The sequence below is a fragment of the Bufo bufo genome, chromosome 5, assembly GCF_905171765.1.
Source record: "Bufo bufo chromosome 5, aBufBuf1.1, whole genome shotgun sequence".
Classification (NCBI taxonomy): domain Eukaryota; kingdom Metazoa; phylum Chordata; class Amphibia; order Anura; family Bufonidae; genus Bufo; species Bufo bufo.
Genome location: NC_053393.1, coordinates 413,909,306 through 413,935,500, shown reverse-complemented (window position 1 = coordinate 413,935,500; position 26,195 = coordinate 413,909,306). Strand labels below are relative to the sequence as shown.

Below are 26,195 nucleotides of genomic sequence, written 5' to 3'. Positions count from 1 at the left end.
GATTTTAGATGTTCCATAATCCTCTCCTTAAGTGTGGTTTCCATTAATTTCCCCACTATTGATGTCAGGCTTACTGGCCTATAGTTGCCCGATTCCTCCCTACTACCTTTCTTGTGAATGGGCACAACGTTTGCTAATTTCCAATCTTCTGGGACGACTCCTGTTACCAGTGATTGGTAAATAAATCTGTTAATGGTTTTGCTAGTTTACTGCTGAGCTCTTTTAATAGCTTTGGGTGTATCCCATCAGGCCCCTGTGACTTATTTGTATTAATTTTAGACAGTTGACTTAGAACCTCTTCCTCTGTAAAGACACATGCATAAAAAGATTCATTAGTCTTCTTTCCTAACTGAGGTCCTTTTTCTTCATTTTCCTTTGTAAAAACTGAACAGAAGTATTCTTATCATATACCTTCCTTCTCTTGTTTTTAATTTGGTAATTCCTTGTTTTAGTTTCCTTTTTTCATTTATGTATCTGAAGAATGTCTTATCGCCTTTTTTCACTGACATCAGCCCCATGCCATAGCCATCCATCGCCCCCCCCCCCCCCCCCCCCGGTAGATTGGGGCCCATGCTAATATACTTACCTTTCCTGCAGGGTGTGCGGCTAACTGATGGAGTCCGCAGGAGACGGACCGCGTCGTCTTCCCAGCATGCACTGGGAGGGGCCTTACGTCACACACAGCATCAGCCAGCGCACTGACGACGTGTGCATGCAAGGCCCTGGCCAGTGCAGTGCGGTGCAGAGTCAGGAGGCCACGGAGCAGCGAGTGAGAAGCTTCTTCAATTTACTACCGCTCCGTGGTCATCCATCGCGATATCGACAAAATCTATATCGTTCATACTGTAAATATCGCCCACGCCTACTTTGATTATGTAATTACCATGTGATCTAACAAGTAGATGTTATTGGCCACATGGCAATGACATCATCAAAGGTCCTTTACCTTCCCCACTCCCCTGCCCTCCTATTCTCCTCCTCCTTCCCTCCCCGACAATTCCCCATGGGCCCACTGGGCTTTTTCATTAGTGGCAGGGACCGGCCACGTCGCAGTGAGGAGGGTGGGACGCTCTCTCTTCCTTCTCCACTGTGCGACCGCACACTGCCGCAAGGCCCTCATATGACATCACAAAAACCGAACCAAAAAAAAAGTAATCCAAGTTTTGTGGATTAACTGGGCTGATAGTGTTTTTTAATTTTTTTTTATTATCGGGCCAGCCCTACCTGCCGCCACTAAGTAGACAGCATGGAGGTAAATTAGGAGGTGGCAGCACTAGCACAAACAACTCTTTGTAACAGCTGATCAGAAGGGGTGCTGAGAGTCAGACCCCCATCAGTCTGATGTTGGCAGCCTATCCTGAGGATAGGCCATCAATATTCCAAAAGTGGTAAAACCTAATAAAAACCCACTTCTTATTTCATTTTAGATTGGAATCTTTTATATTGTATTCAGCCGTTTCCTAGCGATATGGATTTACTGGATGATATTCTATGACAAGGATGGGTTCACGGTGCCAGACATGTCTACTAACAGTGCAGTAAACAGTTGTTTGGCTCCTGTGCAGCCATGCAGAAGTGAAGCTAGTTGGACAGCCCGACATAGCGGAACTATCGCAGGCGTCATCCTGCGTTTCTACCTGGTTCCTGGAGCAGGGCATACACAGTACCAGGCGGATTCGCCAGTTAGGAATCTGGTAAAGCCAGGAGACTACTAGTGTTTGGAAAATGGATATATGTAAGGATTTGCAATTCACAGATGAGGACTAGGGTTTTACACAGCTGCTCCTCTGGTTGGGGAATGGGGATTATGGCATCTCCTTGAGGGCAACAGTTGGTATCAAAGACCAGCCTGGCTGACAGGTTGTAATGGTGGAAAGGAGTCGTTGTTGGGTCACCCCTTTTTATTCCATTTCCAGCAAGTCAACTTTTCTAAAATCTATAATTGGGCACGGAAAAAAAGTATTTTGTTTTTACTAGTTATTAAACGGGTTTTCCAGGAGTAGAATATTGATGGTTTATTCGTTAGGATCGGTGGGGTCAGACACTTGGCACCCCTGTCGATCAGCAGTTAGAAGAGGCTGTGGCTCTCCAGTGAGTGCTGCGGCCTCCTCACAGCACACCAAGCAAAGCGCCATACACGGTATAGTGGCTGTGCTTGGTATTGCAGCCCAAGCCCATTCACTTGAATGTGACTAAGCTGCACATAGGCTGTGTGACCAATGAAGGTGATGTCCCTGGCCTAGGAAGAGGCAGCAGCCCTCACTGGGGCACTGCAGCCTCCTCAAACAGCCGCTCAGCGGGGATGTCAGGAGTCGGACCCCCACTAGTCAGATATTGATGCTCTATCCTGAGGATAGATCATTAAAGGGGTTTATACTGATAGCTTATCCTCTGGAAAGGTCATCACTATCTGATCAGTGAGGGTCTGACATCTGGGACCCCCACCGATCAGCTGTTTGAGAAGGCACTGGCGCTCCTGTGAGCCCCACGGTCTTCTCCCTGCTCACCAAGCATAGCGCCGTACATTGTTTAGCGGCTGTGCTTGTTATCACAGCTCCTTCCAATTCACTTCAATGTGGCTGAGCTGTGCCTAGACCATGTGACTGATGAGCGTGATGCTACATGGCCTAGGAAAATGTTCGCTCAACAAGCAGCAGAAAAAGAAAAACAACATACAGAAAACACTATAAATAAAAGGCTAGCTACATGTTTCAGTGTATTCCGGACTCCATCGGGAGGATCCCGGCGAACAAGCGCAGCAGCCTGACCTATCCTCTCTACAGGAGAGACCACTCCATTCCCTAGTGTTGTGCCTGGATTTGCACAACATTATTGGGTAACATATTCTCACTTTGAGTCCTTATCTGGGAACCCAAAGGTATTTCACAAGGTAGCGCCCCCTATGGTTTTTGAGTTTGCTACATGGCCTGGGGACAGCTACGGTGAGCACCAGTACCCTCTCAAACAGCTGATCAGTGAGGGTCCTGGGTGTAGGATCCCCACCGATCAGAGGCTGACGACCTATCCAGAAGATAGGTCATCAGTATAAAAGTCTTGGAAAACCCCTTTAGTATTTTACACATGGAAAACCCCTTTAAAGTGACCCGCCAGGCCCCCCTTACTAAGGCTTATTTACCTCATACGTGAAACAGGTTAGTGCTCTGTAGTTTTTAATAATCCTGCCCTTACTGTCCCGGAAGTCAGCTCTCCATGCACTGACTGCTGGGTTTGTGTTTATATACAGAAGCTAATCCGAGGAGGCGGAGCTACAGGAAGGAGGGAGAGAGCAGCAGACTGAACCAATGATTAGGTAGGGGGGGTCTCAGACAACCTCTGACCCCCTGTAGGCAATTTAGCTAAGGTGTAGTCACACATTACAGTTTTTGCCTGATTGAGCTGCAAACACTGATAAAAATAATCTGCAGGTATCAATTTACATATAAATTTTGAGCTCAAGACAGGTCATCAGGAAATGACCTATTGTTTGAGGGTACTTTCACACTAGCGTTAACGTTTTCAGGTATTGAGTTCCGTCATAGGGGCTCAATACCGGAATAAAACGCATCAGTTTTGTCCTAATGCATTCTGAATGGAAAGCAATCCGTTCAGTATGCATCAGGATGTCTTCTGTCCCTTTTACGGTATTTGGCCGGAGAAAATACTGCAGCATGCTGCAGTATTTTCTCCGGCCAAAATTCCGGAACACTTGCCGGATCCGGCATTAATTTCCATTGAAATGTATTAATACTGGATCCGGTACCAAGTGTTCAGGAAATTGCTGCATTGACAGATCCGGTTTTCCACCTTTAAAAATGTGAAAAAATAAATAAATACCAGATCCGTGTTTCCGGATGACACCGGAGAGACGGAACCAGTATTTCAATGCATTTATCAGACGGATCCGGAAACAAATTATAGCTGTTTGCATATGGATTTCCGGATCCGGCAGGCAGTTCTGGCAACGGAACTGCCTGCTGGAATTCAACAACGCTAGGGTGAAACTAGCCTAAATCCTGTTTTTATGTTAAACGTATATTTTTATTAAGAGTTTTTAGAGATTTTTGCTTTCCCATGTCACTATATGTATTTAAAAAAAATATTACCTAAAATATTACCAGTCTCGCACTGGCCACTACTGTAGGCCTAATAATATGTCCAGACATCCTGTTCTGTACTGATAATGACACACCTGTTAAAAAGTTATCATAAAAGTCAGGATTACAATGACAGATTTCACCGATAGATACCGTATGTTTCGCTTTATAAGATGCACTTCCTTCCCCCCCAAAGTAGGGGGGAAATGGCCGTGCGTCTTCCATTATGGAAACGCTCCAATACTCACCCTCCCTGGTCTTCTTGCTGGGGCCGGCACTCCACCGCCCTGACCGCATACAGCGTCAGGACATAGTGCGCGCACTATGACCGGACGCTGCAGGCTGTCAGGTGACAGTGCAGCGCGGGCCGGAGAAGACAGGGGAGCGCGACTTCTAAAGAGACCGCCGGACCCAGAGCGGAGCCGCGGCTCAGAAGAGGTAAGAGAAGTTTTTTTTTTTTTTTGTCTGATGGAGGTCTGAAAGAACAGGGCTGGTCTGAGGTCTGGTGGGGTTCTAAAAGAAAAGGACTGATCTGAGGTCTGATGGGGGTCTAAAAGAAAAGGGCTGATGGGGGTCTAAAAGAAGAGGGCTGATCTGAGGTCTGATGGGGTCTGAAAAAAAAGGGCTGATCTGAGGTCTGATGGGGGTCTGACACGGAAGGCTGATATGATGTCCTGATAGTTGTGGGGGTCTGATCTGAGGTCTGATGAAAAATATATTTTTCTTATTTTCCTCCTCTAAAATCTGGGGTGCGTCTTATAAAGCGAAAAATATGGTAGATAACACAGGATCTGCCATTCACAACAGGTGATATCACAGCTTATCTACTCCCTCCCGACCTCTGCATCTCCTGTGTCTATACCCCATGTGACAGCTCTGAAAAGCAAGACGTCTTGACATATTTTAGGCATGGTGGCCAGTGTGAAAAGTGCAGAATTTTAGTTTTTTTTTTTTTTATATAGAAAGTGACATGAAAAAAAACAAAAATATAATAATAATTTATATATATATATATATATATATATATATATATTATTTTAAACTTGCTTTAAACAATAGGGCATTTTCTGATGGCACATTCCCTTTAAGTCATGAGATGCTTATTCTCCTCAGCTATATGCTGTCTGCTTTCAAGCTCTGAGGGCGATCAAGGCCCCTTAACCCTCAGTTCAGACCTGAGCGTTTTACAGCGCGTTCCTACGCGCTGTAAAACGCTCAACAAGGAGAAACCAATGCTTCCCTATGGGAATGGTTCTCACCTGGGCGTTTTACAGCGCGTACGATCGCGCTGTAAAACGCCCGACGCTCAAACAAGTACATGAGCGTTTTTTTGGGGCGCTTGTCGCGCGTTCCCGTACATAGACTTTCGGGAACGCGCGGCAATGTGTGTTCACTTGTCTCTGTATGCGCGCTTGTAAACACCCGTACAATCGCGCATACAGAGCGCTCCTTTCAGAACGCTCTGGTGTGAACCCAGCGTAATAGATTTAGCTACTAATTTCAAGCTTGAATAACCTGAAAATAAAATGTACCTGAATGCCCCATCACCTTCTGAACTTGGAGCTGTTATATGACAAGCGTCACCTGACAATCCATAGCCTAGAACCTCAGCATACATTTTGGCACCTCTTGCCACCGCATGTTCATATTCTTCTAACACAAGCACGGCTGCCCCCTCTCCCATCACAAATCCTTCACGCTCAGGATGGAAAGGCCGACATGCTTTCAATGGAGTCTTGTTATAGCTAGTACTCAGCGCTCGAGCTCTGGCAAAGCCAGCAAGTGACAAGGGGCTGATGCAAGCTTCTGTCCCACCGGCCAACATGACATCAGCATCTCCATGAGTGATAAATCTAAATGAGTCTCCAATGGCATGGGCTCCTGTAGTACAAGCTGTGGAAACTGCATGATTCGGTCCTTTGAGCTTGTACTTAATACTGATGTGTCCCGCGGCCATATTGACTAAGATCCTAGGGACGAAGAAGGGACTTACTTTATTGTACCCTTTGGTTTGAAATAACATGGCAGTGTCTGTGATGACATCAAGAGGAACCATTCCCATGCCTACCGCCACGCCGGTGGACCCTTGTTCTTCTTCAGTCTTTGGAAACCAGTTGGCATCAGTGATTGCCTGCTCAGCAGCTGCTAGAGCCATAACGGTGGCAGATGACATTGTCTTTACATCTGACTTGGAAACATATCGTTCCTCAAGGAACTCACCATCTCCATGCCCTCTTGGAACACGAGCAGCGACTTGGCAAGGGATACATTCATACTCTTCACCTTGTAAAGCAACTATTCCACTTTTGCCTTGGATCAGATGCTCCCATGCAAACTGAGTGCCAGTGCCAATCGGTGACACGACACCAACGCCAGTTACGACAACTCTTCGCTGATATTTCTGAACTGCATTAACACTTATACCTCTTTTATGGAGTGAAAAGGTTCGGAGATGCTTCAGAAATATGGGGCAAACGTCACCCATTCTTAGGACTCTTCTTAGGTGAATGTTCATGAGTGGTTTCAGATGTTATCTATAAATCTGAATAAAAACATCAAAGACATTCTTATTAGTATGAAGACTTAACAATACAGCTCTGGCAAGTCAGTAACACAACACCGGGTTGGATGAACTTCTCTGGAGAACTGTGCAATTCATATGGAACATGACCTGATGGGCTTGGTTTGGAAATGCACCTCTGTTCTTCACCTAGAGCTGTGATGGCTAACCTATGGCACTCCAGCTCTGGAAAAACCACAACTCCCAAGATGTACACTTGTTTGGCTACTTTCAGAACTTCATAGAAATGAATGGCGTATGCTGGGAGTCGTAGCTTCACCACAGCTGGAGTGCCGGAGGTTAGCCATCACTGACTTAGAGCCATGATGATCAGAAAACAAGGTGATCTGTCCAGGATCTATGGTTTGACAATGACGACCAAACCTGAAGAAAGGCTACTCCGTCCTATGAGATCAAGAAAGGCCTTCCAAATTTCTCAAGACAGAGTCAAGGACAAGATTGGATGCTAAGTATACACAAGATAAAACGTTGGCCAAAATGGATGATTTTTGACCATTTAAAAAAACTTGTGTAAACTAAAAGGAACTTTTGAAAATTTGGGAATGGTTGGCCAAAACTACACGTCTATGGAATGATCAGCTGACCATTTGCCATTTTGATCCAGGATCAGAAAGTCATGTTTTCTTTTAAAAAGAAAAGAAAAAGACTCCCTGGTCAACCAGTTTAGCCGGGCATATTGTTGGTGGGCTCAATAGCATGATGGATGTAAATGGGGTTTTAAAACCCCCAAATGATTTGATTGTAGAAAAAAAAGGAAAGAAGGCAGCACTCATCCAAACTGATGTCAAAGCCACACCATGTGTTTTATCTCACAGAATCAGCTCACATTTTCACCATGGATTCCAACCTCTGCATGAAATACATGTATATTCCATCACCAAAATTTGCTGCTTTTTCCTGCCACATCTATATGTCCTCCTATAGCGAATCAGGGTAGGTTCACACCTCCATCTAGCTATTCCAGTGGTGAACATCCTGCTGGGTTCACCGCTGGACGAAACTGACTATAATAGGATCTGGCTGGTTTTAGGTATTTGTGCGAGGTTTCAGCTGGACAAAAACCTCTGCGTGCACAGTTTTTTTCTGGCCGGATCCTATTATAGTCAATAAGGTCCAGCGGTGTGCAGCAGTATCAGGTTAGGCCAAATCCGGCGAAAACTCCGGCAGGCTGTTCTCTGCCGGATCAGTTACACAGAAGTGTGCACCTACCTGTACAATTTCATCAATTGCTTAATCATAGTCACCGTATAAACCCAACGCAAACAATCACAATTATACAGCTATCTGTGGTCAGCACAGTGTTCCTCAACTCCAGTCCTCAGGTCCCACCTGTCGGTCATGATTTGAGTATATCCCACAGAATGAATGTCTGTGGTAAGTCCTGATGCACTGACACTAATTATAGCACTGGCTCAATACTAAGGAAATCCTGAGAACATGACCGGTAGGTGGGCCCTGAGGAACACTGGCTCAACGGTTAGCATTGAGGTCCTGAGCTTGAATCCAACCAAGGATCAGGTCTGCAAGCAGTTTGTATAGGTTTCCACCCATAACAGAACCATTCCGGTTAAAGGTGTTCTTCATCCTTCTTCTGTTCTTGGAAGAGATTGATCAGTAAGTACCCCACCGATTCCACAGTGGGCTCTCCTGCTCAGGTCCTGGTAGGTGTTCCCGAGTCTTCCCGCTCAGCTGGTCAGAAGAGCCCACAGGCGTAGTGTTGGGTGAGCTTCTGTATTTCAAGTTCGGCGTACAAGGTTTGGGTTATCTAAGAATTCCGTTATGGATTCCGCTACCACGGGCCATAACTTATTGTCTGTGGTAGCGGAATCCACAACAGAATTCTTGGATAACCGGAACTTGAAAACAGAAATTCACTCATAATCACTGAGAATTGATATTAAAGACAGTTGCAATAACAAAAGTATATATCACTGAGGGCAACTATAAAACTTCACTTTTAATCAATATCAAAAAACCGGTCCCCAAACGGACCTGAATAGCTGTGGTACGGCAATTCCAGAACTTTTTGCACAGGGAAGGTCGATTATTGAGACAGATAGGGGGTACAGGAGGGACAGCACATGACCTATGCCTGCCCCTCGGTCAGATACCCCTTGATGGTAGGAGTACTCTGTCCACGTACTAAAGTTCCCTCATCCCTACGCAGGTGGAATCGGACGGAGGGGGAAGCACGGACCCAACTCTCTTCCCACAATAGCCAGATTTCGGAGAACCTGGAATTTACATAGCAAGCCCCATGGCGATTGGGAAGGACACGAGATAATCTCTTCTAAATATGGTGGCACGATATATATTAATAAAATAAATAAAAATACACTTTGTCCCCCCAATGATAAAACCTGTGCCCTCAGCAGAAGGGAGGAGTGCAGACATTTACCATAAACTTTATTAATAACAATGGAGAACCCCTTTAAGAATCCTGGAAGTCCCCTTGGGATCTGCCTGGACACAGGGGCCACTCACAAACAGTCCTGAGCAGTGACGAACTGCAACTCCCAGCATGTGCGGCGGACACGATGGGAGTGGTAGCTCCTAGCTGTACCTGCGGAGGGGACGCGCCGGGTGCTGGTTCCGGGTGTGTCTTCACATCCGGCCCTGCGCCGTGTGCCGCCCTGCTTCCCTTCCTACAGCCCCGGGGCTCAGAGTCATGGCGTCCGCCGAGTCGTCCGCCGTCACCGAGCTGTGTCAGAACGGGCGCCAGGTGTTCATGGACGCCTCCCAGCTGCTGCTCACCTATGCCGACAATATACTCCGGTGAGTGGGCTGTGACGTCACGCGGAGGAGATATCTGACGTCATTCATTGCCAGAGCTGTGCGCACACCTATGGATAGTATTAATACTGAGGGGAGTGTCATCCCACAGTACAGTGAACGGTATTATTACAGTGCTGATCAGGACAAGCCTTTTTGTGCCCCTCTTAAAGGGTACCTTTAGTTATGCCGCTCTCTGCATCGCCCCCCAGAAGTTTAAAGGCGATGGCAGGAGCCAAGGAACTTTAATGGAGGGGCTTCCGACAACGTTCAGGTGTCGAAGATTTCAATTTTTTCTGGAAAATAGTTTCTTAGACTTAGGGCACTGTGTTCTGCTTTTCTCTGTTATTCCTCCTAGAAATGCCTGAATACACTGGGGGTTACCAGTTGGGGTGTGTCTGTACAGGGACACACCCCCTGGACCAGGTTGAATGGTAACGCCCAGTTGTCAGTTTGTTCTATAAGGCCTCTTTCACACTTGCGTTGTCCGGGTCCGTCGTGTATCCATTTGCCGGAGGTGCCCGCCGGATCCGTAACACTGCAAGTGAACTGAAAGCATTTGAAGACGGATCCGTCTTCAAAATGCGTTCAGTGTTACTATGGCACCCAGGACGCTATTAAAGTCCTGGTTGCCATAGTAGGAGCGGGGAGCGGGGGAGCAGTATACTTACAGTCCGTGCGGCTCCCGGGGCGCTCCAGAGTGACGTCAGAGCGCCCCATGCGCATGGATGACGCCCCATGCGCTTGGGGCGCCCTGACGTCACTCTGGAGCGCCCGGGGAGCCGCACGGACGGTAAGTATGCTGCTCCCCCGCTCCCCACTACACTTTACCATGGCTGCCAGGACTTTAGCGTCCCGGCAGCCATGGTAACCACTCTAAAAAAGCTAAATGTCGGCTCCGGCAATGCGCCGAAACGACGTTTAGCTTAAGGCCGGATCAATGCCTTCCAATGGGCATTAATTCCGGATCCGGCCTTGCGGCAAGTGTTCCGGATTTTTGGCCGGAGCAAAAAGCGCAGCATGCTGCGGTATTTTCTCCGGCCAAAAAACGTTCCGGTCCGGAACTGAAGACATCCTGATGCATCCTGAACGGATTACTCTCCATTCAGAATGCATTAGGATAATCCTGATCAGGATTCTTCCGGCATAGAGCCCCGACGACGGAACTCTATGCCGGAAGAAAAGAACGCACGTGTGAAAGAGCCCTTATTCAGGAAGAATAACGGAGGAACAGCGCTGGGGAGCGCTATAAGAAAAGATGCTCCAGAATGATGATGTCAGACATGGGGGGAGGAGACAGGTCCTCTTCATCCATCACTTGTGTTCAGTCTACACGTGGGCTGTAGAGTTCACTGTCATCAGGCAAATGGTTCACATCTACGAGAAGCGTCAAAAGACACAGATATATTTCCTGGCAACCAACCCCCGACGGCAGATGTTGGGGGTAAGAAGGATCGGGCTGTTGGATTTCTAGCATGGTCTATCCTTTTGTTCTTGTAGAAATATTCCACCGCTAGAGGCGTCTGGCAGCGGTTTCCACTCCTCTCCACACTCAGATCAGGCGCATGCTCCGCATGGTCGAGTATGCATGTCTTGGGGGGAGAATGTGCGGCCAGCTTTAGCCCTGGTCATCTGAATGAGCTGGCCACAGTGTGGCAGGCGCAGCACTATGAAGTGCCTTTTGCGCTGTGGCATTAGAACAAGCATGTCAAACTCAAAGGCTAACATGGGCCAAAAAAACAAAATTTAAGTTTATGTGGGCCGCATCAAAAAAAAAAAAAAAATCGTACATTTTCATAGAACAACATTGTTGTTTCATGACTGCTGACCCCCAACATCCCGTTGCCCAATAACACAAGTGAGACCTATATATATATATATACAAATATTAAACTTCACTATAAGACGCACCTAGGTTTTTGAGGAGGAAAATAAGAAAAAAATATTTTTAACCAAAAGTTGTGCTTTTGGTGGGCTTTGAATTAATGGTGGTCTGTGCATGACACTATTATGGGGGATCTGTGGATGACGCACTGTCATGTGGGGGACCTGTGGATGGCACTGTTATGGGGATCTGTGGATGGCACTGTTATGGGGGATCTGTGGATGGTGCTGTTATGGGGGATCTGTGGATGGCGCTGTTATGGGGATCTGTGGATGGCACTGTTATGGGGGATCTGTGGATGGCACTGTTATGGGGAACCTGTGGATGGCACTGTTATGGGGATCTGTGGATGGCACTGTTATGGGGGATCTGTGGATGGCACTGTTATGGGGGATCTGTGGATGGCACTGTTATGGGGGATCTGTGGATGGCACTGTTATGGGGGATCTGTGGATGGCACTGTTATGGGGGACCTGTGGATGGCACTGTTATGGGGGACCTGTGGATGGCACTGTTATGGGGATCTGTGGATGGCGCTGTTATGGGGGATCTGTGGATGGCGCTGTTATGGGGGATCTGTGGATGGTACTGCTATGGGGTGGGATATCTGTGGATGGTACTGCTATGGGGTGGGATATCTGTGGATGGTACTGCTATGGGGTGGGATATCTGTGGATGGCATTGTTATGGGGTGGGGGATCTGTGGATGGTGCTGTTATGGGGGATCTGTGGATGGCATTGTTATGAGGTGGGGGATCTGTGGATGGAACTGTTATGGGGTGGGATATCTGTGGATGGTACTGCTATGGGGTGGGATATCTGTGGATGGTACTGCTATGGGGTGGGATATCTGTGGATGGCATTGTTATGAGGTGGGGGGATCTGTGGATGGAACTGGTATGGGGGGGATCTGTGGATGACACTGCTATATATCATCCACAGATCCCCCTCATAACAGTGTCCCCCAATACACCGGCCCTCTGCTCACCGAAGTATTTATAAACGTGAATCCTTATCCTGTTATTAAGTTGAACTAACGCTGCGCTCTCCCATGTTCCCCTGTATCCCCACAGCACTTACGATTCACACGCTTCCATAGCAGGCAGAGCGGACGGCACCAGTAACGTCACTCACTGACGTCGCGCGTCTGCTCCGCCTGCTTCATTCATAAAGTGGGCGGAGCAGACGCGCGACGTCAGTGAGTGACGTTACTGCTGCCGTCCGCTCTGCCTGCTATTGAAGCTTAAGTAAGTGCTGTGGGGATACAGGGGAACATGGGAACATGGGAGAGCGCAGCGTTAGTTCAACTTAATAACAGGATAAGGATTCACGTTTATAAATACTTTGGTGAGCGGCGGGGCCCGGTGTAAGAGTACAGTGACTGCACCGGGCCCCGCCCCTAGTTACGGACTCCAGCCCCTCCTCTCTCCCGGCTCATACATAGCAGTCTGCGATGCTGCATCTTTGCCGGGCCGCAAAGATATTCATTGCGGGCCGCATGTTTGACACCCATGCATTAGAAGAATTCTGATATCTCTGATATTTTAGTCTAACCAGACTGTCTATTACTCTGTAATTCCTCTAGCGCCGTTCTATGGAAACAGTGGGTTTAAAGAGCACACCAAATGCTTGAAATAACTTCTTTATTAACTTCAACTTTTCTTCATATATAACATTGCTGCATCCGCAGCAGATAGTCCATGTACAAAACAAGTGTTTAAAAGATATCACAAAATGGCGGTATGATTAAGATGGTGGTTCAACTGTTCAATCTTGTCATTCAACATAAAATGGTGGATATATTTCTCTCTTGAGTATCTGTACTCTCACTTTAAGTTATTTAAGCACTTTTATGATCTCTTTGGAAGGTATATCTGAGGTCTAACTAATAGTTCTACTTGCAGTATGCAGTTAGCAGTGATTATTTGCAGATTGGTTGAGTATGATCTGGTATGGTTGTGTGCAATTTGTATTGCAATATGGAATCTGAATGCTTGCAATTTTGTATTTGCAATTGTATGGTTGCAATTGGTGGAACTGTAAGTAAACACATACTGTATATCCAGTTCAGTATACAGTTCTAAACACAATACTAACAATATGACCATTATACACTCACCTAAAGAATTATTAGGAACATCTGTTCTATTTCTCATTAATGCAATTATCTAGTCAACCAATCACATGGCAGTTGCTTCAATGCATTTAGGGGTGTGGTCCTGGTCAAGACAATCTCCTGAACTCCAAACTGAATGTCAGAATGGGAAAGAAAGGTGATTTAAGCTATTTTGAGCGTGGCATGGTTGTTGGTGCCAGACGGGCCGGTCTGAGTATTTCACAATGTGCTCAGTTACTGGGATTTTCACGCACAACCATTTCTAGGGTTTACAAAGAATGGTGTGAAAAGGGAAAAACATCCAGTATACGGCAGTCCTGTGGGCAAAAATGCCTTGTGGATGCTAGAGGTCAGAGGAGAATGGGCCGACTGATTCAAGCTGATAGAAGAGCAACGTTGACTAAAATAACCACTCGTTACAACTGAGGTATGCAGCAAAGCATTTGTGAAGCCACAACACGCACAACCTTGAGGCGGATGGGCTACAACAGCAGAAGACCCCACCGGGTACCACTCATCTCCACTACAAATAGGAAAAAGAGGCTACAATTTGCACGAGCTCACCAAAATTGGACTGTTGAAGACTGGAAAAATGTTGCCTGGTCTGATGAGTCTCGATTTCTGTTGAGACATTCAAATGGTAGAGTCCGAATTTGGCGTAAACAGAATGAGAACATGTATCCATCCTCTGATGGCTACTTCCAGCAGGATAATGCACCATGTCACAAAGCTCGAATCATTTCAAATTGGTTTCTTGAACATGACAATGAGTTCACTGTACTAAAATGGCCCCCACAGTCACCAGATCTCAACCCAATAGAGCATCTTTGGGATGTGGTGGAACGGGAGCTTCGTGCCCTGGATGTGCATCCCTCAAATCTCCATCAACTGCAAGATTCTATCCTATCAATATGGGCCAACATTTCTAAAGAATGCTATCAGCACCTTGTTGAATCAATGCCACGTAGAATTAAGGCAGTTCTGAAGGCAAAAGGGGGTCCAACACCGTATTAGTATGGTGTTCCTAATAATTCTTTAGGTGAGTGTATAACCGTTTTAACTACCTAGTTTGGCCTCTTGTTCCCATAAAACACAGCTCTCAGTGGAGTGAATGTCTCTTCAGCTCCTATCTTTGGTGAATAATGATTCTAGCAGCAGGAGCTGGGGGAATTCCCAGACAGGCTGTGTGTGAGGCTGGCTGTGATTGGTGAAAACTCTTGCTGTATGAGAAGCTGGCTGTGATTGGTCTAGACTTCTGCCCAGTAACAACAGATTAACACTATGCTTTTTGTTTCTGCTGTGTCACTGAGCTTACCTTACATTACAAAATGAATCTTAAAGGCATATTATCCTTTTCTGTTTCTGTGAACACAATATGTATAACAGTTATATGACACCAAAAACATGATGTCACTGTAAATAACTGCTTTTGTCTTTAACACATAAACATAGGAACTGTCGTAAGGTTATTAGCAGGTTTAGACTACTTTCACACTGGCGTTTCTGGGTCCGCTTGTGAGATCCAAAACGGATCTGTTAAGCCCCAATGCATTCTGAATGGATAAGGATCCGTTTATAATGCATCACTTTGGCTGCGTTTGGTCTCTGTTACGTTTTTTAGACAGTCGCTAAAACGCAGCTTGCAGCGTTTTGGTGACCGTCTGACTATGCGGAGCCTAACGGATCCGTCCTGACTTACAATGTAAGTAAATGGGGACCGATCCGTTTTTCACTGACACAATATGGTGCAATTGAAAACAGATCCGTCCCCCATTAACTTTAAATGTAAGTCAGGACGGATCCGTTTTGACTTAGACTTTTTTTTGAATTAATAATGCAAACGGATCCGTTATTAACGGATACAAGCGTTTGCATTATTCGTGCGGATCCGTCTGTGCAGATACAAGACGGATCCGCACAAAACGCAAGTGTGAAAGTAGCCTTAGCTGTATACACATATGAGCTATACTAGCAACCTAGGACAGGTCCTAGCTGGCCAGCTACACACAGGACCAGCTGCACATACAGAGGAGACATTGTGCCTGATCAAACATCCATGACCTTAAAGGGGTTTCCCGAAACCCCACAAGAGCACCAGTGCCCCTTCAAACAGCTGATCGGTAGGGGTCCCGATTGTCGGACCCCCACCGATCAGATAGTGATGACCAATCCTGAGGATAGGTCATCAGTTAAAATATGTTGGAAAACCCCTTTAAATAGGTTGTGCTTTGGAGAGATACTGAACGGTCATCGGTGTAACTGCTGACTCCCGATAGCCCCACCGATCAGCTGCTTGGAGGGTAGTGGTCTTCACAGTTTACCTGCGCCCCATCACCTGGGACGAAGCAGATGTTGTTACTAGGGATCGACCGATTATCGGTTTTACCGATATTATCGGCCGATATTCAATATTTTGACTGTTATTGGTATCGGCATCTATTTTGCCGATATTCCGATAACGTATGGGGAACACAGATCGCGCTGCTGTCAGCGCTCTCCGTGTTCCCTCAGCAGCACAGGGGAGAAGGAAGCAGTGTCTCCATCCCCCCTGTGCTGCTGCTGCCGCCAGTGGCAGGAAGGAGGACAAGAGAAGGGGAGGGGCTGTGGCCGCTGCGCCACCAATGAAGAGAGATCTCTCATTAATTCATATACAGGAGGCGGGAGCTGGCTGCAGAATCACATAGCCGACTCCCGACCTCTATGAGCTGTAGCTGCGATCCGCGGTAGTTAACCCCTCAGGAGAGATTTCTCTTCATTGGTGGCGCAGTGCGCCCCCCAGTATTGATCATTGGTGGCGCAGTGCGCCCCCCCCCGCCCAAGTCCCCAAGTATTAATTATTGGTGGCGCAGTGCGCCCCCCACCCCCATCCCAGTATTAAAAACATTGGTGGCGCAGTGCGCCCCCCCACCCAGTATTAATCATTGGTGGCAGTGGCCACAGGATCCCCTCTCCCCTGCTCCTCCGATCGGAGCCCCAGCTGTGTAATCCTGGGGCTCCGATCGGTTACCATGGCAGCCAGGACGCTATTGAAGCCCTGGCTGCCATGATAAGCTCCATGCTGCTGTGTGCACAAAGCACAGAGCAGCAGGGACAGTGTGAGCTTCTATTCACCCTGATAGAGCTTTATCAGGGTGAATAGGACAAGGGTTCTAGTCCCTAAGGGGGCTAAAAGTTAGTAAAAAAAACACCAAAATATTAAGTATAAATGAAAGAGATTTAAAAAAAAAATACACGTTAACAATAAACATATTAATTTTCAGCAGATTTGTGTAGGAATTTTTTTTTTTCAAAAATGAAAATTACCAGAATATCGGTATAAATTATCGGCTATCGGCCTGAAAGTTCACAAATTATCGGTATCGGCCCTAAAAAATCAATATCGGTCGATACCTAGTAGTTACACTGCACCGCCGCTGCAAAGGAGGTAACGCACAGGAAAACTTTGAAGAGGAAGCATCGCTATCACCAATGCTACCCATTCAAACAGCTGATCCCAGCACCCCTGCCGATCTGATATTGATGACCGATCCTGAGGATAGTTGATCAATATTAATCCATTGCACAACCCCTTTAAAGCCAGCATGCACATTAGTGTTTGGTCTGCAGAGAATGGTGGGTTTGGCCAACAGTCTAAGGCCCCATTCACACGTCCGCAATTTCGTTCCGCATTTTGCAGAACGGAATTGCGGACCTATTAATTTCTATGGGGCCGCACGATGTGCTGCCCGGATACGGAATTGCGGGCCCGCACTTCCGGGTCCGCAATTCCTTTTTCGAAAAAAATAGAACATGTCCTATTCTTGTCCGCAATTGCGGACAAGAATAGGCATATTCTATTAGTGCCGGCGATGCGGAACGCACATTGCCGATGTCTGTGTTTTGCAGATCTGTGGATCCGCAAAACACGCTACGGACATGTGAATGGACCCTAATGTGTATAGTGTGACCCATGATGTCAGGGAGAGAAGAATCGGATGAAGTGAATGTTTTGGCCCCGTCCTTTTGTTCTCTCAGGAGATAAGATGCCACCAGAGGTTTCTGATACTGGCTTTCTCCTCTCTGCCCCCAGAATACACAGACACGTGCGGCCGAACCGATAGCTGTCAGCTATTGAATGTGTATGTCCATACCATAGAGATGAATGGGGCAGCAGTGCGATCTATTTATATGGAGGAACACAGGACCCTCAGGCTCCCCATGGTGGGGGCCCCAGCAGCTGGACTCTCATAGACCAGACACTTATCTACTATCCTGTCAATGCCAGAGACAGCTCTTCATCAGGCTTCTAGTCCCTCTATAGTACAGCGCAGGGTTAGCTGGATGAGATGCCTCAGGGTAGGTTCACAAACCGGACATACCCAAAATTCGAGAAATCTGAGGCCGACCCTCCGATTTCTTGTGGATTTGTAGTTTGAATAGTCCCATACCATACAATGGGGTTAATCTGCATGCGGACATCTGCACTAAGAAAGGACAGGCTCTTTCTTGATACGATTTTGAAATCCACGTCAAAAAAAAATCCACATATGTATTACCACTAAAGATAGGACACGGAAAACATGGAAACTTCACCGTGTGAAGATGCCCATAGTGTACCCCGTACCCTGCTTCGTACTGATGAGGGGCAAGAACCTCGAATCCGCTGTTTACAGATGGCGTCTCTGCTCCGGCAGGTACAAGCACTCTGCATCATGATTCCTCCTAATAATCCACTGAATGTCTGTACTTATTAATCCAACAGGAGTCCAAATGAAGAAAAGTACCGATCCATAAGAATTGGGAACACCGCTTTCTCTACCAGACTCTTGCCAGTTCCGGGGGCTGTTGAGTGTTTATTTGAGATGGGATTTGAAGAGGTATGCTGCTCTATAGATGTATTTCTGAACTGTACTGGGCCAACAATTGGGCCATGGTGCTCACACGAGCTCAGCATCCTCTTCAGTGTTTACCTGCTTGAATAGGACAAACAGCTGGAATTACCCTGCACCGCTGCTACTTTGTAGGGGGCGTGCAGGTAAACACTGAAGAGGATGCAGCAGCGCTCAGCTCCCTGACCCCTTCAAAAAGCTGATCTTGGGGGTGCCGGGAGTCTGACTTCCACTGATCTGACATTGATGTCCTATCATGGCCATAAATATTATAAAATTGGACTTCCTCTTTAAAGGATAACTGTCATATTTTCATTAAAAAAAAAAAATCTATTTTAGGATATGTTACTGCTGCAGCAGCATTATGCATAAAGCCATCTTTAGTTTCTTCACTTACCACTGTTTTCCTTGAGTTTTTCCCTTAGTTACGGCTGTTTTGAATCCTACATTATGAGGATCTTCTCAAGATGGCTCCTCTGCCAGTTCTCTGAGGCCAAAACTGCTTTCCCTCACTTTCTATACACACTTGCTGTACCCAGCAGCTCCCTGCCAGCCAATCAGATTGGATTACTGAGAGACACGCCTCCTCACTCTGAAGTCTAATGCAGGCATGCAGTGTGAAGGACCGCCCCTTCGTCTTCCTAGCCGGAGACAGACGAGCCATAGCAACGGTCTTTTAAGGGACCAGTGGAAAGGGACAGGGGACATTAATGAAAGCTGTTATAAGGTAATTACAGATCTTTTGGCAATCATTGACAGGCTAACTCAGGTATACATGCCTAGCTCTAATAAACTAGCAAATAAAAAAAAATATGACAGTTACCCTTTAAGTAAGACTATGTTCTCTACTGCTGCCTGCAGGTATATTCTGTCTGCCAGAACGCCTCAATCCATACTGGGGGCTAAACTGACCCTATTATAGTCAATTGGATCCATCAGGTGCTGTTGGTGTCCAGTTATGCCAGATCTGGCAGTTTCGCTTTTCTGTTTCCTGTACCAGAAGAGTAAGGCTGGTTTCACATGAGCGAGTCTAACGCATTGAACTTGCAGCGTGTGTGTGTGGCAGCTCCCGTACTGACCTCCCTAGCACTGACAGGTTCACATTGAATCATATTGATTTATGATGTCCATTTCTGTAGCGGATGGAGCTGGTGACTTCAACGCTGCTCCCATTCTCGCCGATCCGATATTGACGGCCATTCCTGTGGATAAGCCATCAATATTAAAGCACTAGAAAACCTCTTTAATACTCCTAGAAGGAGATTTATTAAAACTGGGGCAACAAAAACCAAAAAACGGCTTAGTTGCCAATAGCAACCAATAAGATTGATCCTTTCATTTTCCAAAGGAGTACTGAAAACTGAAAGGTGAAATCCGATTGGTTGCTATGGGCAACTAAACCGGTTTTAATCAATCTCCCTCTATGCGTTCTTATCAAAGGTCCCAGTCTCTATAGACAAGCATGCTTATAAAAGAAATTGGAGAAAACCCTTCCTGGCTCTCTTATGTGCCTCCCTTGCAGACTTTCCATTTTGCAGATGTCCATTTGTTGGCAATGAAGGTTTTGATCATTTTGACTGAATGTGTTGGCTTGAAGAAATGGTTAAACAGCGAAGATTCATTCTTTTTATTCCATAGGGAGAAACCCATCTTTTGTTTCCTAAGAAGGCGTCAGTAGAGAAGCTGAAGAAGGTCCGAGACCACATCGCATCAGAGAGAGACAAACTCCTCAACGGATCAGACGTGACAGCTCCGGTGGCTACAGGGACCGCACAGCCAGCACCAAGCCCCACCCTGGTAACTACACCATGAGAGGACGGCGGGGCAGCAACCCGTCTTACCACATTGTCTGTTTGGCATCCACATGGTTGTTTATACTAAATCCTTTGTCGCTCAATTTTTGTATTGTTCTTCTCACAATTACTTCTGTTTTTCTCCAAAAATATATTCGCCTTTTAATGCAGCTGACCTCAGGGTCTTTACTTGAGCAGCACCGTCCATGCCCTTACTGTGGACGTCACCACTGCAGCCAGTTTCCTGCCATGGTCGTATGTCCAGTACCATTGTGCTGCCCAAGCAAGGTGGTTCTGGAGGGGCCTGACACGGACTGTGTGAGAATGAAGTCAAATTTATTAAGTGAACAGAAGACAGTTTGATGTTTTTACACATAGTGAAATGAAGTCGGAAAACCCTTTTAACCCTTCAATCGTCATACCACTCCAGGCATCTGAAATAAAATTCTTCAAGACACTCCAATCAAACTCTCAGCATGTTCTAACGTACGAGCTGCCCGAGCTTCAGCAGAAAGCAAGAGAACACATACCTGTCTCCGAACTGAAGGCGAGAGCTCAGGAAAAGCTTCAGCAAGCCAGGAGTCTTGAGTCTGGTAATGGATCTGAAGTATCTTTACGTCATATGCGAATACCACAGGTGTCCGTATGTGCAATACGTTTTTGACAATTAATAAGTTGTCCACTTTCAAATTAGTTTTTATTTATTTATTTATTTATTTATTATTATTATTATTTTTTTATATCAATCTATCCCCACTGGACCTGTAAAGGGTCCACACCACTTGGTTCCATCTTGGCCTGTCTTCACTGCACCCCGTATGTAAACTTCCGGCACTGCTGCTAATAGTTGGCCTCAGCGGTGATGTGTCCCCAAGTGGAAATGTTGAAAATTTACATTCGGGGGCTGTAGTGCAGTGAGGACAGCCCGGGATGTCTCGAACTATGAAAGCAGGTAAATATGCTTGCCTCCACAGGTCTGGTGAGGAGGGAGCAGAGTTTAAAAATCGAATCAATCGTGGACAACCCCTTTAAAGGGATTTTCAGGGACTTCAGTATTGGTGGCCTATCCTCAGGATAGATCATCAATATCTGATAGGTGGGGCTTTGACTCCTGGCACTGCCACCGATCAGCTGTTGGAAGAGCGCTGTGCATTGCATAGTGGTTGTGCTTGGTATTGCAGTCACCTGAATGGGACTGAGCTGCACATAAGCCATGGGACCGATGAACGTAACGTGACTTCACTGGGCTAAGAAGATGCTGCGGTGCTCATCAGACTTAGTTGTCCATAGCAACCAATCAGATTCCGCTTTTCATTTTCCAAAGGAGCTGTGAAAAATTAAAGGTGGAATCTGATTGGTTGTTATCCTCAGAATAGGTCATCAATATCTGATAAGTGGGGGTCCGACTCCTGACATCCCCGCCAAACAGCTGATTGGCGGGGATGCCAGGAGTCGGACCCCCACTTATCAGATATTGATGACCTATCCTGAGGATAGGCTATCAATATTCTCCTAGAAAACCCCTTAAAGTATTTCACAAGGTGGCTGAAACCCTGCCCACCTGCAGCAGACCCTGGCCACACAATTTTGGAGGTTTTACCCATTTACCCACTCCATGGATGTGCACGTTTGTGTGGCCATGGGAAATAAAGTCTAACAGGGTTTGATGGGGCTGAGCCACTAATGGTTTAATTCATTACAAGCCATTTTGGCAACTTTTACAATGAGTCTTTATTTAAGGAAAACCATCCCCATATAGTGTAATATATATGTATTTACAACGGGATAACTAGAGGGCAGTATAGACTTCCTTTCTAAACGGACTCCTAAAGAATCACTAGCAAACTTAGAGGGAGATTTATCAAACTGGTGTAAAGTAGAACTGGATTAGTTGCCCATAGCAGCCAATCGGAATCCACCTTTCATTTTTCACAGCTCCTTTGGAAAATGAAAAGTGGAATCTGATTGGTTGCTATGGACAACTAAGTCAGTTCTACTTTACACCAGTTTGATAAATCTCCCCCTTAGAATTGATCATGGTGGCTCAGAACAAGGTCTTGCCCAGAATTAGTTTAGTGACATAAACTCTATATACAAGCACCTCACTATGGGAGTTAGTTGTCTGGCACCATAACTAGTGTTTTCTTCACCTTTCCAGGGCCATCTTACTTCCTACAGTCATTACCAACCAACACTTCCCAATGTTGCCCACTATGTTCCCACTGTTTTATTTTACGCACTTATATAGTGCTGACATATTCCGCAGCGCTTTACAGACATTAGCATCAAACTGTCCCCAATGAGGCTCACAATCTAAGGTCCCTATCAGTATGTCTTTGGAGTGTGGGAGGAAACCGGAGGACCCGGAGGAAACCTACACAAACACAGGGAGAACATACAAACTCCATGTAGGCCCCAGTGCTAACCACTGAGCCACCGTGCTTCCCGTGTGTTGTATTCTGGTTCCATTTTTTGCTTCACTCTGGAAAAAAAAAAAATTCAATAAAAGTATAAAATATCTTTAAACCTTTGTGAAAGGTGTCCTTATGTCCTGTCATTACAGACACCACTATGAATGAAGAGGACTTCTTGACGTTGGAGCTGTTACGCTGGTTTAAGGAACAGTTCTTCAGTTGGGTGAACAGCCTTCCTTGCAGTAAATGTGGAGGGCAGACTGTAGCTAAAGGATCACTTACGCCTTCTGCTGATGATCTGCGGTGGGGGGCAAACCGGGTGGAGAATCATTACTGCAACAAGTGTCAGCACATCAACAGGTTCCCAAGGTGGGCATTACAGGCCGTCTTATATTGGTCAAGGAATCAGTTGTTCTGATCTTAGTTTTTTTCCCCCCATTTTTTTTATCTATACATGTTCCATGTATGTGTTCATATGTTTGTTCTGGTTTCTGTTTAGATTTTCTTTGCTTCCCCTTCAAAGAGGACCTGTCATCACAAAATGCAGAGCAATCTGCAGGCAGCAGGTTGTAGAGCAGGAAGAGCTGAGCAGACTAATATATCGTTTTGTGGAAAAAGATCTAGTAAAACATGTACCGTAAATTTATACATTTATATCTCTGCTCTTTCTGACTTTAGTTGTACACAGGGGAGGTGTTATTCTCTGTGTAAGTGTGTATACAGAGATAGCTGTCAGTCACTGATAGCTGTACACAGGGGTGGTCTTGTATAAATTACTGAATCTTTTCACACAAAACTATATAGCAATCTGCTCAGCTTCTCCTGCTCTATAACATGCTGCCTGCAGATTGCACTGCATAACATAGTTACAAGTTCTCCTTAAGGCCCATTTACCTATGCAGATTAAACAGGGAACTGTTGCTAACAAACAAAGAATCTCTATGGGGATGAATGATCGCAATAGTGATCATTCATCCCCATACAGAAAGGATGCCTGCTGCATGTAAATACATATTAAACGCTTGATCTGTTTGTTTCCAATGACTGCCCATCGTCCTTGGGGAGTAAACCTGCAGGTTCTGTATCATACTTTGTGTATGACTTACTGGAGGAGTAGTTGCTTTTATTGACATGTCTTTTGATATCCTAGTGTCAGGGCCTTTACATATGGCGTCTGTGTTCACGAGAAATTTGATATAAAAGTGATTATAGACCAGCAAAACTTCCCTTAGCCCTGTGATGGCTAACCTCCGGCACTCCAGCTGCGGTAAAACTACGACTCGCAAGATACACACTTGCTTGGCTGTTCTCAGAACTCCTTAGAAATGAATGGAGCATGCTGGGAGTCGTAGTTTCACCACAGCTGGAGTGCCGGAGGTTAGCTGTCACTGCCTTAGCCACATTCTGTAAGTTTTCAATCACAGAGCTATGCTTGATTCATATTTTAAAAAAAGTCTGAAATGCTGTAAACGGGTTGTGCCAAGTTTAGATGTTATCCCCTATCCACAGGATTGGGGATAACTAACTGATCACTGGGGGTCCAACCACTGGGGCTTCCACCAATCCCGAGAACGGGAGTCCCGTTCCCCAGATCTGATGGAGCGGCAGATCAGCATGCACCCTGACGGACCATTCATTCTCTGGCAGTGTTCCTCAACTTCAGTCCTCAGGGCCCTCCTGCCGGTCATGATTTGAGAATATCTCACAGAATAAATACCTGTGGTAAGGCTGAGTTCACATCAGCGTTCAGCCTCCGTTATAGGAGCAGGAGAACAGAAAGGACGGGTTTGTCACCTAACTGAGCTGAACGGAGCCTACGTGTCCCATAGACTATAATTGGGTCAGTTTAGGTTTCCGTTTAGAAGAAGATTTTTGAAGCTGAGACAAAAGTCCTGCACGCACAACATTTGTCTTCCTCTGAGCGGAAACCTAACGGACCCCATTATAGTGTAGGTGTCCTGTTTTTTTTTTGTTGTTTTAATGGAGTGGTAAAACAATATGCTTGCTCAAAACCTTTGTTTCTTAAAACGTTTCAGATACAATGACCCAGGAAAGCTTCTGGAAGCCAGACGTGGGCGATGCGGTGAATGGGCAAACTGCTTTACCTTGTGCGGCAGGGCTTTAGGGCTGGAAGCAAGATACGTGTGGGACTCCACAGGTGAGCTGGAGGCTGGAAAGACTTTCCAAGACTCATTATTATGACACCACTTACCTGTTCTTGCCAATGTGATTTTCTGTGCTTACAGTTACAGTAATATGGCCCATTGTATTTACTTTGGGTATGCGATTTGTCTAAAGCTGGCCACCCACATTCAATCGCTGTCGGCCAAGCCGCTATCTCCCGTGACTTATGTGTTGTCAAAGGGGAGAGAGGAGAAAGCCGCTGCCAGACGCTTTCTCGTGGTATCTCCTGGGAGGACAAAAGGTTTGGGTGAAAATATTCACTTCACCCACTCCTTCTGTGGAGAAGAGGAGAGTCGGGAGTGTCCCATACACATTAAAGACAAGAGTTGAACGGCACTCCTTGTAGTTTGGGTGGTGCTCAGTGGCAAATATGGTATCAATATTAACAGGAAGACCACGGCACTCAGAAAAGAATGTTGCATAAATATCAGATTTATTTTCTTATTTTTTTGTATGTATATATCCATCCGAAATTAATTCATAATTGTATACTGGCCAACGTTTCGGTCTTTTTCAAGACCTTGTTCACGGCCTGAGTTCTGTGAGTAGTGGAGGTATCGGATGCCGAAACGTTGGCCAGTATACAATTATGAATTAATTTCGGATGGATATATACATACAAAAAAATAAGAAAATAAATCAGATATTTATGCAACATTCTTTTCTGAGTGCCGTGGTCTTCCTGTTAATATTATCCCATACACATTAGGCTGTCTGCTGAACCCACTGTTCTTCTCGGGTTACATGTATGTGGCCTTAAAGAGGACCTTTCATCTGTTTAACTCTAGTCTAATTAGGGTCTTACCTTATAGGGCGGCCCCCACTGATGTTTTTTTAAAGAGCTCCTCCCTGGGTATGAGCGGTGCGCTCTGATTGGATGCGCTCACAGCCAGGGAGAAGAGAACCGCTGCAGTCTCCGCCTAGTATAACCAAGTTGGCTAATTAGAATATAAGGCGCCAAAATCGACGGGGGACAACAGCGTCCGAAAAAAAAAAAAAAAGTGCGATGCCATCAGTGGGGGCCGCCCTATAAGGTAAGACCCTAATTAGACTAGGGCTAAACAGATAAAAGGTCCTCTTTAAAGGGAATCTGTCACCAGCGACCTCCCCGTCAGACACATAGCTGTAGATCGTCTAATTACAAAGCTTCGTTCTCGAGTTATGATACTTTTCCTTAATATGCAAATGAGGCCTTTGGTGCAATGAGGGCATCACCCTTGGTCTTCCCGACCTCCGCTCCTGTCTCTGGCCAGCCCCTCCCTGGCTGCTTTGGTTGACAGGGCCAGGCAGTTGCAGGGAGGGCACAGAAATGAGTGTAGCTTGGTTACAGTAAGAGCAATGGCGATGCCCTTATTGCACCAAAAGCCTCATCTGCATATTAAGGCAAAGTATCATAACTCAGGAACGGAGCCTCGGATCAGCAACAGAAAACCGGTGTTGTAATCGTGTGAACCACAGCTATGTGTCTATGTAAAGAATTGGATAGGG

General features: G+C 46.0%; 2 protein-coding genes across 4 annotated transcripts in view; one reads left to right on the top strand and one right to left on the bottom strand.

The window, feature by feature from the left end:
• Positions 1 to 9,244, bottom strand: part of OXSM (3-oxoacyl-ACP synthase, mitochondrial) — a 43,776-nt gene extending 34,532 nt beyond the window's left edge. Inside the window, exons 1-2 of one of the 3 annotated variants that reach the window (XM_040433160.1) lie at positions 9,127 to 9,244; positions 5,627 to 6,636 (exon numbers count right to left, since the gene is read on the bottom strand). In XM_040433160.1, the coding sequence (XP_040289094.1) occupies positions 5,627 to 6,609 (983 nt within the window). In that variant the 5' untranslated portion in view covers positions 6,610 to 6,636; positions 9,127 to 9,244. Of the gene's footprint in view, positions 1 to 5,626; positions 6,637 to 9,073 lie in introns of all 3 variants that reach the window. The other 2 variants (XM_040433162.1, XM_040433161.1) reach the window with 2 other exon arrangements.
• A 69-nt stretch (positions 9,245 to 9,313) lies between these two features.
• The window catches only part of NGLY1 (N-glycanase 1), a 40,590-nt gene continuing 23,708 nt past the window's right edge, over positions 9,314 to 26,195 (top strand). Inside the window, exons 1-6 of the mRNA XM_040433159.1 lie at positions 9,314 to 9,450; positions 18,190 to 18,304; positions 19,955 to 20,113; positions 20,540 to 20,702; positions 22,673 to 22,892; positions 24,560 to 24,681. Of these exons, the coding sequence (XP_040289093.1) occupies positions 9,344 to 9,450; positions 18,190 to 18,304; positions 19,955 to 20,113; positions 20,540 to 20,702; positions 22,673 to 22,892; positions 24,560 to 24,681 (886 nt within the window). The 5' untranslated portion in view covers positions 9,314 to 9,343. The remainder of the gene's footprint in view (positions 9,451 to 18,189; positions 18,305 to 19,954; positions 20,114 to 20,539; positions 20,703 to 22,672; positions 22,893 to 24,559; positions 24,682 to 26,195) is intronic.